General features: G+C 41.7%; 2 protein-coding genes across 2 annotated transcripts; one reads left to right on the forward strand and one right to left on the reverse strand.

The window, feature by feature from the left end:
* Nucleotides 1-839: 839 nt before the first annotated feature.
* dnaja2b (DnaJ heat shock protein family (Hsp40) member A2b) lies at nt 840-6,169 on the forward strand. The gene is made up of 9 exons (XM_068723054.1): nt 840-984; nt 2,008-2,067; nt 2,488-2,714; nt 2,798-2,878; nt 3,009-3,142; nt 3,261-3,457; nt 3,591-3,735; nt 4,235-4,362; nt 4,458-6,169. Exons 1-9 carry the CDS (start codon nt 907-909, stop codon nt 4,644-4,646), a joined length of 1,239 nt encoding a protein of 412 aa, XP_068579155.1. The 5' UTR covers nt 840-906; the 3' UTR covers nt 4,647-6,169.
* LOC137881227 (uncharacterized) lies at nt 6,162-9,652 on the reverse strand. Its single transcript, XM_068723053.1, has 12 exons — nt 9,634-9,652; nt 9,339-9,497; nt 9,096-9,198; nt 8,820-8,940; nt 8,449-8,708; nt 8,038-8,347; nt 7,571-7,965; nt 7,171-7,461; nt 6,906-7,082; nt 6,693-6,797; nt 6,524-6,615; nt 6,162-6,440 (listed from the first exon to the last, which is right to left on the reverse strand). The coding sequence occupies exons 2-12, from the start codon at nt 9,383-9,385 to the stop codon at nt 6,365-6,367; spliced, it is 1,977 nt and encodes a 658-aa protein (XP_068579154.1). The 5' UTR covers nt 9,386-9,497; nt 9,634-9,652; the 3' UTR covers nt 6,162-6,364.
* Nucleotides 9,653-12,715: the final 3,063 nt, after the last annotated feature.

A 12,715-nucleotide genomic window follows, 5' to 3' on the forward strand; every position in this document is an offset into this window, starting at 1 on the left:
TTAAAAAGTGCAATATTTTCTCTGAAATATGGTGGAATAGAGGTATAAAGTAATACTCAAGTAAAGAACAAGTACTTTAAACTGTATTTGAGTTCATGTACTTTGTCACTTTCCCCCCACTACTTTAAGATTATGTATTTCATTTGCCCTTCAATTTCTGCAGAAAATTGTGCATTCTTAACCAAAGGCTCTATTTGAAAAATCTGCTGCAGTATAACCACCAGTAGAGATTGGCTTTGACAGCTTTTAATAAATAACAACTAGTGACACCTATTCACCTCAGGGTGGTTGATATATACATAGACTGTATATAAGAAGTTATATAGCTATATTAACCAGTAATTAGAAATTGCAAGCAGAAAACAGGGGCTTTATGTTCTTGATCATAGAAGGGGTTGTGATGTACCTTAAGAGACTGACCGACACCAGATATAACCTAATGGGTCACAGTTTTCTGAAGGTAAATATCGAGTGATGCTTAAAATGTCCTAAAACATAGACCTTCAGTGTCCCCCATGGATTGGGCTTTTAACCACTTCAGCTAAATGTTCCTTTTCTTCATATGGAAACGTCAAGATTTGGGGATATATTTAAAAAGCCAAATTCACTCAAAGAGGATGTTTAAACTTCAGACAGTGTAGTGTAACCTTCCTCCCTCCCTCTCACCACTATCCCACATTATCTAGATGCAAATGCAATTTCTGGTAGTCAGTGGACAAATTTGTTTTTAGTTAAATGTTTTTCTGCATTAATTCTATGGATGCTGTTTAGTGACATCTGTTTCCGAGTGGGGGTTTGTCGTGGAGTATCTGGCAACCCTGGGCAGCCCCAACCGGTGATTGTTGCGTCGGCTCCTCTCTCAGCTGAACCTCCGCAGAAGGTCTCTCGGTATAGCCGGTTAGCATCATGTCGAACGTTGTGGACACTAAGCTATACGACATCCTCGGAGTTTCACCATCTTCCTCTGAAAATGAACTAAAAAAGGTAAATACGTTACTCTGTCAAACGAACTGGAGATGTGTTTATTAAGAACAAAATAAAGAGAGAGAGAGAGAGAGAGAGAGAGAGAGAGAGAGAGAGGTCACCAGTGAATTTTGGCCTAGAAACAAGCACCGTGAGCTAGGTTAAGGAGCGCTATCGCTAGCTAAGGATCCTCAGCATTAGCTAGCCTAGCCAGTAAACTAAGCTAAGCTATAGATAACTGTTCAGTACTTCATGGCGCGGCGTTTTTTATGGCAATTAAAGCTACTCATTGGTGTTTGTAAAATATCAGCAATGATTGTGCGTTTTCATCGTTTCTGTCGTTACGTGATTCTGAAGCATGGAGTTATTAGCCTGCCCGAAAAACCAAGAAATACACTGTTGACCACGAGTGTGATAGCTTGCCGGGCTATTGACGTTCCATGATACATTCCAGTAAATAGCCTTCACCAAGTAACGAAGCAAGTGACAACTAAACCGCTCATCTAGAAAAGAGTACCAAGGAAATACACCTATGTGTATGTTAGTGGCGTTGGTGTAACATATTGTATCTCTAAACTGAAATGTGTCGTGAGTTGAGGTTTATAGATAACGCTCCACTTGTGTGGTGGTGGGTACTAGACTTATGTCGTGTAACGTTAGCTAACGATACTTTATACTTAATGTGTATGTAACTTACGTCTCCAAAGTTAATGTAACGTAATGTTAGTCATTCCAGCTGTTATTCCTACTAAAACATGCTGGGTGATGGCAACAACTGACAGTGTGATTGACGTTCAAAACGTTTTTCTGTCAAAATTAAGTGCTTTTAGATTTGCCAGAAGATCATAAATGTAATGTCTTTACGCTTGAGTGTCTGAGATGTTAAAGCCAGCGATGCTCTTGCGAGAGTTTTTGACAGCAGGCCCACAAGTCAAGCCCTTAGCTAGTAAGGACTGTTAATACACGTCGTGATCTGCTAGCAGAACTGTCTTCAGGGTGCAAACACAGCCTTTTCTGATCATTTAGATTTTTGGTTCATTGCAGGCCTACCGCAAATTGGCCAAAGAGTACCATCCTGACAAGAACCCTGACGCTGGAGACAAGGTATGATGCACCATAGCACGGTAACAGCTGCAACACCGTAGTTAGCAACAGCACCAACAGCAATAGCTCAATTATTCAACAATTGGGACCAAGAAATGATGTCAACTTAGTTTATCATGATCACACAGCCCAACTCTTTGAGGATTTAGAGGTAAGTTGCAGATCAGAGTACAGAATATGAAACAGCTTTTTTCCCTAGCGAAATTTGCATCAGCGTTTGATTCGTACTGCTCTATGACTTAATATCTCAGATTCTGCAATGTGACAGGAAAGACAAGACTGTCTTTTTGTTTCTTTTTACTTTGTAAGAGAGGCTCATCAGAAACACACCTAGTTGACCCTTTTTGCTGTGATGTTCTGAGTTGTTTTATACTGTGTCAAGCTGTCTGATTGTACCTTTTTTTTCTCCTCATTTTCCAGTTTAAAGAGATCAGTTTTGCATATGAGGTACTGACAAACCCAGAGAAGAAGGAGCTTTATGACCGCTATGGAGAACAGGGCCTACGGGAGGGAGGAGGCGGTGGGCCTGGCATGGACGATATCTTCTCTCACATTTTTGGCGGAGGACTATTTGGGTTCATGGGGGGACAGGGCAGAGGACGCAATGGAGGCAGGAGGAGAGGAGATGATATGGTACATCCTCTGAAGTAAGTGTGTTACATAAATACTGTTTAGTGGTTCAAATATATTGTGTTGTTGCACACGTTATATCTCTTTTTTTTTAATGCAGAGTTTCTCTTGAAGACCTCTATAATGGCAAAACCACCAAACTGCAGCTCAGTAAGAATGTGCTGTGTGCTGCCTGTAATGGGTGAGTTTGCTTTTTATGTTTCATTTATGTTTCATCACCCTATATTTTCAAAGCACTGACAGAATAACAGTCATTTTGTTAGATATACATTCCTGTTAACAATGAGGATGCTTTCCTGTTTGCCTTTTAGTCAGGGGGGTAAGGCAGGAGCAGTGCAGAAGTGCGTGGCATGCAGAGGACGAGGTATGAGAATCATGATTAGACAGCTGGCCCCTGGGATGGTCCAACAGATGCAGTCCGTCTGCACAGACTGCAATGGAGAAGGTATTATTTCCGTAAATGCCCACACTCTGGCTAAACTTTTAAAAGACACTGATATTGTACAACAACGAGCGTAACGGCACTCTGAAACTGTCCAATCTGTGCACGTGTGCTTGTGCAGGTGAGGTGATAAATGAGAAAGACCGCTGCAGAAAGTGCGAGGGTCATAAGGTGTGTAAGGAGACGAAGCTTCTTGAGGTGCATGTGGACAAAGGCATGAGACACGGACAGAAGATCACATTCTCTGGGGAAGCTGACCAAGCACCAGGAGTCGAACCAGGAGACATAGTGCTGGTGCTGCAAGAGAAAGAACATGAGGTAAAGAAAACAAGTGGCTTCTTTTATTGATTGTTTAGCTGTGTTCATTGTATTATCATGGCTAGGAAGATGATATGTCTACATGTATTTGTTGTTATGACACTTAACACATTTGGATGTCGATCTAAATCAGGAATTCCGCCGTGATGGCAGTGACCTTCACATGGTCCAACGTATTGGTCTGGTTGAGGCTCTGTGTGGCTTTCAGATGACTGTCGCTCACCTTGATGGACGTCAGCTGCTCGTCAAATATCCACCTGGCAAAGTCATCGAGCCAGGTAAACCAGTCTTCCAACCACCAACCACCTCTGTCGTGACAGACCTCCTTTTTTTGTTTTGTTCTCATGGACATTTTAAAGTGCAAAAGATGATAGCTCTTATATTCACTGCATCTATTAAGTTATTTGCAACTAGTTTTACTAGTTACAAACACTAAAGTTGTCTGTAATACACCATTGACTAAGGTTTACGTACACAATTTAAAACAACAACCCCAGACCTTACGTATACACATACATTTTCATAACAGTTAATTAAAACCCGGTAAAGTATAATATAATACTAGTTTTCTTATTAACTGTGCAAGTATAAAACAAATCCTAAATAGCATTTTAAATTGTTATGGTAACACATCATAATATGCCAAAAGCAAAGTGATCCACATAGTCAAAGCATAGTTTTGCCTGACAGTTCTGTTTTGATCACAATAAACAGTTTAAGGTTAAGGATTCCTATCGTGTCTGCATGCCTTTACACTATTTTGTTGATGTTTGGCAGGTTCTATTCGAATGGTGAAGGGAGAGGGAATGCCTCAGTACAGAAACCCATTTGAGAAGGGAGACCTTTACATCAAGTTTGATGTCCAGTTCCCCGAAAACAACTGGATTAGCCCCGAAAAACTGAATGTGAGTCGCAATTGTTAAACAACCCGCGGTGCACAATTTTAGCTCCATTAAGCTTGAATGATTATCATTTTTTTCACTCAATTCTATTCTTACAGGAACTCGAGTGCTTACTGCCTGCTCGTGCTGAGAATCCTGTTATTGCAGCAGATGCAGAGGAAGTTGACCTGACAGAATTTGACAAGAGTCAAGGGTCAGGAAGTGGAGCCAGGAGAGAGGCCTACAATGATAGTTCTGATGAGGAAGGGGGCCATCATGGTCCAGGGGTGCAGTGTGCACACCAATAGGACTCATACATAAAAACATGCACATTGCGCACACACAAACGCATAAATACATGAACATCTCTTGAGTTCCATTGCTAACACCATTCAAGACTTGACACGCATACATGTTGATTTCTCTCCTTTCATGATTCACATGAAAAAGAGATGTACACAAATACATATACACTTATATCAACCCTCCTCAGTTCCATGGTGCCCATAAGTCAGAGATATGCTGGACGTGTGATGACCATTTTGTGTTTATGGACAGTAGTGCTCATCAAAGCCTCTGGCAAGAAGGTTCACTGAATGAACTTGACTTGGACAGCCCTGTTTTCATCCTCTGCTTTTACCTTTCACTGTGGGAAACACCAGTCTAGTGTATAAAATGCAAATATTGTTGACTTTCTTGTATAAGGTGTAGTTTAGTGTATCACACACAAGCGCATGCTGCTTTCTTGCTGACGATCTTGCACATGTAGATCCAGAGTCCGGATAGGACACCACAGAGAGATCTGACACCACACCTGTTTAAATTTCAATGTGTTACTGCTATCAAAGTGCCCTGCTATCAAGAGAGCTGACCTAATTACAGCCCTAAAAGTGTGTCCTCTGCACAGCCTGCTGAGAGCCGCACGTTTATTCCAAGTCATCCTCTGAGGTGAACAGTCATATTTTGAATAGGCAACTGTTTCTGTGAAGTCCCCATCCGTCACATTGCTAAGATATTAAAGCCCTGAGTAAAACGCCTGTCAGCCAGGCACCATGTTTTCTTAGTTTGGAATTTTAACTTGTTTGTCTTTGTTGGTTTGAATGTTAGTGTGTTCGAGACCACAGAACTTGAACCTAAGTTGCGTACTCTTGATTTGAATCGAGGACACACTTGTGTACTTTGTATGTACTGTATGTGTGTGTGTAATGCAGCGGCTCCGTGTGTGAGCGGCTGTGGAATGTTCTGGCTTATTAGAGTGATATTCCTGCTTTGTGTTGGACTGCAGTGTTAGTGGACACTAAATGGGGGCAATTTAAGAGGGACAAAACAGAATGTTTATTTGCTGAGAATCTTTCCCCATGTAGACATTCTCCCTCTATTCACCAGAACCAGGAGATCTTCTTCTCTTGCAGGAAAACCACTGGGCCCCGCAGCAAACCTCTGTATTATACATATCTCCCCATCGTAGAGTTGTTAGCCAAATTTACATTCTTTGACATGTTACAATATTCCTATCATGATAGATCTGTAAATAAATATAGCCCCAGTCCATAGGTGCATTCTAAGTCTACAGCGGTGTCCTTCATCTAGTCACATTATTTCTTTTACAAGTGAGTAATGGCCAACAGTGCCGCTATATGTTATGTTCACATGAAGGGGAGTTGATGGAACCTCTGTAAACTGTTAACATGCACCTCTGCGACTTATTGTGTATGTAATTAAGGCCACGGGGATATTGTGTACACAACTAAAGGGGGTCATTGATAAATGACGTTAATGTTGATGCTTACGTTTGTCAAGATGATAACTGTATAATAAACAGTCAATTCAATTTTTTTGTCTTATTGCATATGCACACCCTGCATTCACAACACTTATTATGTAAGCCTATATATAGAATATTATCTGATAAGCAATGTGGCATATTTTAAATCATTAGAAAATCCCACTTTCGTTGGACAGTGTTGACAGCAACTAAAAATCCCTTTTGTTAAAACTACACATGAATTCAAGCAGCTGTAGTTTCTCAGTCTGCTCCCTCATCTGTTTCACTGCTGTTGAGAGCTACTGGACCCAGGAGCTCCTTAAATCCTGCAGTATTCCTAGAGGATAAAAAGGAAACATAAGGGATGGAGGTAAACCTTACTTTGGTGTTTCCTGTTTCGTTTTAAAGATTGTGCCTTACCTGTCTCGCTTGGACTGCATGACTTGGGATCTCTCTCTTCTCAGCTGCTCCAGTCGCTCTCTGACAACTGTCTTCTGCTGGTTCTTATCCTCCTAAAACACAATAGTAATGGTGATACAATGATAGATACAATTATGTAGACTGATTCCCTTAATACACAGTATTTTACCTGTGGTAGATCTTTTGTGAGGTGCCTTAGCCTGTCTGTGTGTTTCAGGCCAAGCAGGTCTTCCTCTGCCTTTCTGTTCTGTATGATGGACAGACGCTCCCGAACCTGAAGGACAAACCGTGTCAGAGTGACATGTCACCTCTGCCTCCCACAAACAATGACCTGAATACTAGTGGGTGAAATTCCTCCTCTGCTTCTACACCTTTCTCTCACCCTCAGCAGTTGTCTCTCTCTATCTCTCTGCTGCCTCTGTTCGACCTTTCTCTGCACGTCCACCAGGTTGCGCATTGTTATTTCTCTCTCCATTTCCGAGACTGGTTCTCTTGCTTGCTCTCTCTCCATCAGTGTGGATTCCCTCATTGCCTCCCTTTCTGCAGGGCTACTGTCAATCTTTACATTAGGAAACAGCAGATGAGTGAATAATGTGGAAATGTTCAGCACAGATCTTGGTTGCACAACCATGTATCAGCAAACTTACTGTGGCTTCTGTATTATATGTCTGGTCCTCAGCATGAGCGGGTTCAGGGCCTCTCAGGTCCCACAGCTCCGACTCTGTTGCAGTGGGACACGTTTCGACCTCAAGCACTTCTCCGTCCACGTTAGCAGTCTCTTTCATCAGTTCAGAGGAGATGTCACCACCACGCCGCTTGATCTCAGGAGGGTCAACCAAGAGATGTGGTTGTGCAGCGTGCAGGGTCTCTGCTACCAAAGCATGTGTATGCAGGTCACATTCAGATTGTCCCTTCTCTGGTTGATCAGCTAGTGGTCTCTCCAAGAAGGGCCAAATAATGAGGATATGAAAAGGGTAAAAAAAATCAGATGCATGACATAGTGATACAATGTTTTATGGTCTGCTTTACAAATCATATCTGTCCTACTGTGCTGCACTGCTGGTCTGCAGACTGTGCATTAGGATGACCTGTGGAATCAGAGTGGAGCAGAGTGGGTTTCATCTCTTCTCTGTCACTTCCTCCAGTCGTCTCCTCACACGGTGTGTGTTCAGCTGTACTGCTTGTGTCATTTGGTTGTACATCCTGGCTCTGTCCTGTGCCTCTGACCGCAGCCCCTTCCTCATACTCAGTGTCATCCTCTGGTGGTTTGCTCCAAGCGAGGGTGATCAGTGAGCCCTGTTTCTCATAACTCTGAGAGCTCTTTGTTGGACTGCCCACTTCTTCTTCCTGGGCTCCTCGGTCTGCGGTGAGACTCTGACTTGTTGCATCTGATACACACAAGATCTCCAAGTAGGGCAGGTCCTCCATGACCACTCCACAACCTGGGGGGAAAAGCAATATGTTGTAATTGCAGCTGTAAGTGTTTGGTCCAGGTTTGCTTGTGTTTGCAGTACCTTTACAGATGTCCTCTTCGTCAGTCCATTCTGCAGCTTGCATCACATTTAGTTCTCTGCTGGCCCTTCTGATTAAATCCACCGTCGGAGCTTCAGCTGGCCCACCACTGCTGTTTTGAGCATCGACCAGTCCACTGCAGCAGGACAGAGCTGTGATTTGCTCATTGATGCTATTTTCGGTTAAGTTTGGATAAGGAGGGATTATAGAGCTAAGTGGGGCATCTGATATCAGCTGGAGCAGGTTGATGTAGCGTTGTGCTTGAAGTTCTGATTCATATGCATCTCGCTGAGCTCGGACACTGTGTGCACTCTAACAGACACACATCATTATTTGAACAGTCTGTGCTTTATTAAAAGAGTCGCTGTAATTGTTGAATCTTATGATTGGATGTTGTGGTTGTCTTGACTCACCTTGTCCATCAGTGCTGGCAGTAATGCAGATGCTTGGACTTCCTGGAGCTCCATCAGATGGGTCAAAAGGAGCAGGGAACAATCCTCCAGATGGTGTTGGTACCACATTGCCGGTTGACTGCTTTTGTGGGGCTGCAGTTGTGGCTGAAGGTTTGTTCGCTTTAAGGGGGTCTGAGTGCCATTGCATGTCTGCAGGCCAGCATGGATTTCTCTAAGTCTTTTTATACAGCCATTTCTTAAAGCAGATTGCTGATGGCTATCTGCATAGGAAACAGAAAACAAGAAAGATGGGATATACAATTGAGGGGGATACAAAAGAAAAACATTTCTGACAAGCATGCAACAGAAAAAGAAATAAAATATCCATATACCCTTATTTGGAGGCACTGTGCAACCCGGCTCTTGCAAATCCTCTATGGAGACCCCGTTTGCCAACTTGACCAGGTGCTTCCTCTCCTGCTCCTGAGTCAGCACCAGCAACTGCAGCACTGCCTGCTGTAACAGGGCCAATGTTTTTGATCTGCTGCTGATAAAACTACGGTAGTGTTTTCCTTTAAGCCATTACTCGAGAAACATCTTACTCACAATTTTTTTTTAAATGAGGTTACGTCATTCTGTCAGAATCAGGGTGTGCAGATTTACCATACCTGCTGTGGTGATACTGGGATAAAGTCCTTCTTTTGCTCCTCCTCTTCACCATGTAGCCATAGTGCTGCCTGCTCTGCTCTGCAGGGACTCTTAACATGTGGCCTGAATCAGATACATGTGGGACAGACAGCATATATAGCTGAAACAGAGTGTGCATAGGGCAAAAAGCAAGAACTGATGATAGTGAGTACATTTTCCTTTTCAGTGTTGAATTTTTATTTTCACTTTTAGTTTTGGCTCACCATGTCTCCCAGGACTGCCGAGCTGCCAGTAGAGCGCTGTAAGACATTTTCTCTCTCTGAGCTCTGAGAGTTGCCAATCTGATGTATAGGCACAACAGCCTCAGGCTCTCCCTGTCCAGCCTGGAAGGTAAACGATTAAGGAATCAACTCATTACGTACCTGGTTAGAGCCAAATAGAAGTCCATATGTGTCAAATCTTGCATAAGCGATATCTCATGACATCACAAAAATCCAGCCGCCATGCAAGATAAGAGCAGACCTACTCCCAGCAGGTTCAAATTTCAAAAGTATTTACCTCTCACCCAGGACTGTTAGTGTGTCCCTTTCTTGTCGCCGAAATGTGCATAACTCGTACAGGAGCGAAACAGCAGACCAACACTGCTCCCTGCACTCAGGATGGCTTCTCAGGAAGGCTCTGCAGGAGAGTAACTTTTGTTATAGTGCTTTTGTTTGACGCCCATTAAGGGGACATGGAGAGTTGTTTGCAGTGTTTAGGTGAATTTTGATAAAGTGCATTATCTGTGTTTTTATTCATAACTGAAGGCGAGTGTCCTTGTTTTAATCAGAACATAAATTACACAGCATATTTGTGTAATATATATTTCTGTATTGTAGTTTGGTCATTGTTTTCTTTTCAGTTTAAGACATTTCAGTATATTTAGTTTTCTATTCATCTTAAATTTGTAATAATAACCTTGTTATTCTGTGTTACCTGTATACCCTTAAGGCTCCTGGCAGCTCAGCCAAACGAAGCATGTCACCTGATTCCAAAGCCTCATCTGCAAGATCCCCCAGCCCCTCCTCTTCCTTAAGTTGTTGCCATGGCAGCAGGGTCTCCCAGATACTCAGAGCTGTGGTATCATCAATAAAGAAGAGGAAGGGGGGAAAATGGGGAATGTGAAGCCCCTGGACCAGGCTCTATGATACTGGATAAGTTATACTTTTCAGTAAGGAGATTGTTCTTTGTGTTTTATTGCTACGACAGTTCAGTGAGACCTTTCCTTACTGTAGTGCTCCTGAAGCATTTCAGTATAAAGCAAGTGGGTCACCACATCATACTTCACTTCCAGCAAGAGCAGGACGTCTGATAGGGAGACACAGCCCCAGGCCTCACCTCTCACCCCGAGGCTTTGGCCCTGCCAGGGAGAGGGCAATATACTTTGCACACTCTCTGATGCTACTCTAAGAAGATAGATAAAAGCACATGTCAATATCATAATTATAGTAAACATGCAATTCAATGCTTAATGGGTGCCTTGTGACATTAAATAAAGGTTTTAATTGTTTCTAGATGTCAAAAATTTGAATCTTTAAAGGATCAATACTGCAATGTATCAATACTTAGTTAAAGTGATACTATGGGGCTTTTGTAAGAAGAAACAACACATTCTCCCTCCAACAAATTCAAAGGTAAATCAATTTGCAATAAAATGTATTGTTGCTCAAATCTATACACTCAGGGGTTTTGGTGCTTCAGCCTTACTTAGTCTGGTATGACCAGTATTGTATGATGGCTTATGTTAGCAGACTTTAGGTAGATCTATGCATAACAGATATTACTGACTCAGTTCACTTTTTTCCTACTTAACATTAACATTATTCCATAATTGTCACAGCGACCGCTGTTCAGCAGAAGTTACACAGGCTTGCTTTAAAACAAAAACGTATATTTTGAGCCTATCTTACTGTATGTTTAGCAGGTATAGCCTCAATTTGCAAGGCAACAAGAAAGTCAATCCTATATGAGCATTAAGTCAAACACAATCATATTTCCCTCTGTACTCTGATATAGTTGTAGTATTAAGTAATGTATTAGAAAAAAGGAAAACTCAGGTAAGCTCCTTTACCTCAGAATTGTATTTGAGTAACATTTTGACTTCTGAGAGTTAAGGTGCTCACCTGGCCCAGCACTGCCTGGCTGCCTTCTTGAGCCTCTTCCCACCTCTCACACTCCCATACAGCTCCCCCCCCCCCACCACTTGTTTGAAAGTATTTGGGTCTGTGCTTTGGTGGAGGCAATTCAGCACATGAGGATTGACTCTGACTTGTTTGTCCATCACATAGAGAGTGTTGAGATGTCCGACATTTAGCAGCTGGAGGTCCCAGTAGAGCTGCAGATAACAATATTGTGATGACAAAATAATATTTTGGTCACTGGGTTTCTAAGACGCCGTTATATGAAATTCAGAGAAAAGAAAAAAACATTGCATTGACTACCTTTTCCTTCTTTTCCTTCTCCCTTTCCATTTCTAGGAGAACATCCAACACATTTTCACCAACACATGACCAACTATTGTCACCTCCTGCAATCTGAAACGGACACAGGTACACAGGAGTATCCCATAATGACAAATGAAGATTGGATTAAACATAGAGGCTTTGTTGTTTTAAACATGTCCGTTTTTACCTTCTTCATGGCCACATGTGCTTCATCGGTGTTGGAGGAAACGTGAAACACTTTGTGGTAGAGGAGACTCACATCTTCAGAGGAAAACTCTGCTCCGACAGACTTACCCAGGGATCGGTACAGACCGGGGATGCAATCCTGAAGGAAGATATAAAGACATTACATGTAGTTTACACATAGACACAAAAACTAATATACTACATCTTACCTGCTCCATGTTTTCACCACCGTGGACTGATAAATTATACAGGCTGTTACTATGGTTACAGTAGTCCTCTGCAAAACAGCTGGATCAGGTTACCAAGCAACAAAAGTGAGTGTATCAGTCAGAGGGAGAAATGTGATACAATACCATGTGACACATTACACTTGTATGAAAAGTGCTCTGTAACATTGAACCACTAGTGAAAGTTGGTGGCTCTAATGTGTAAATTGTATATTATGATGCTTGTCTCATACATTATACATTACATTATATGCAATCATGTATCTTTTAAAACATCCACTGGTGTTTACAGGTCTGGAATTCCCTGCTAATTTCCTAAAAAGAACTGTATAAGTGCTAAATATGAAGAAAATATAAAACATTTCTGAGACTGTTCTTTTAGTTAGGATTTACAGATTTACAGTAGGGAGTTTATCAGCAGTTGCTAACTGAAATGAATTTAGCTGAAAGAAGTGTTACATTAAATCCGAAGTAAATATTCATCCCATCTCAATTTATCATTTGAAACTTTATTCTAAATATATGTTGAATTGTTAAATTGTTTTATATTTTTGCATATTCAGCTGATCTGCTGTGCACTCAATAAAAGCAGTTGGAATGAATTAATTACAAACGTTTCAATTAAACATTAACATGTTTCATTTTAGGAAACCTAAAAATGATAGAGAAATGAAAACCTGCAGCATAACGTGTTACCAAGATCATAATAAATTCTTGATGACATAAAATGAAATACCACATATA

The sequence above is a fragment of the Cebidichthys violaceus genome, unplaced genomic scaffold, assembly GCF_023349555.1.
Source record: "Cebidichthys violaceus isolate CVI_PGR_0920_01 unplaced genomic scaffold, fCebVio1.0.p SCAF_3, whole genome shotgun sequence".
Taxonomy (NCBI): domain Eukaryota; kingdom Metazoa; phylum Chordata; class Actinopteri; order Perciformes; family Stichaeidae; genus Cebidichthys; species Cebidichthys violaceus.

Bases quoted from the DNA above. Each gene is read 5' to 3' on its own strand.
- dnaja2b (XM_068723054.1), top strand. From the start codon at position 907: ATGTCGAACGTTGTGGACACTAAGCTATACGACATCCTCGGAGTTTCA. The intron at 2,715-2,797 runs GTAAGTGTGTTA...TTTTTAATGCAG, and splicing joins GATATGGTACATCCTCTGAA to AGTTTCTCTTGAAGACCTCT. The intron at 3,736-4,234 runs GTAAACCAGTCT...GATGTTTGGCAG, and splicing joins TGGCAAAGTCATCGAGCCAG to GTTCTATTCGAATGGTGAAG.
- LOC137881227 (XM_068723053.1), bottom strand. From the start codon at position 9,385: ATGTCTTACAGCGCTCTACTGGCAGCTCGGCAGTCCTGGGAGACATG. The intron at 8,709-8,819 runs GTATATGGATAT...TTTCCTATGCAG, and splicing joins CACAGTGCCTCCAAATAAGG to ATAGCCATCAGCAATCTGCT. The intron at 6,441-6,523 runs GTAAGGCACAAT...TTTATCCTCTAG, and splicing joins ATGCAGTCCAAGCGAGACAG to GAATACTGCAGGATTTAAGG.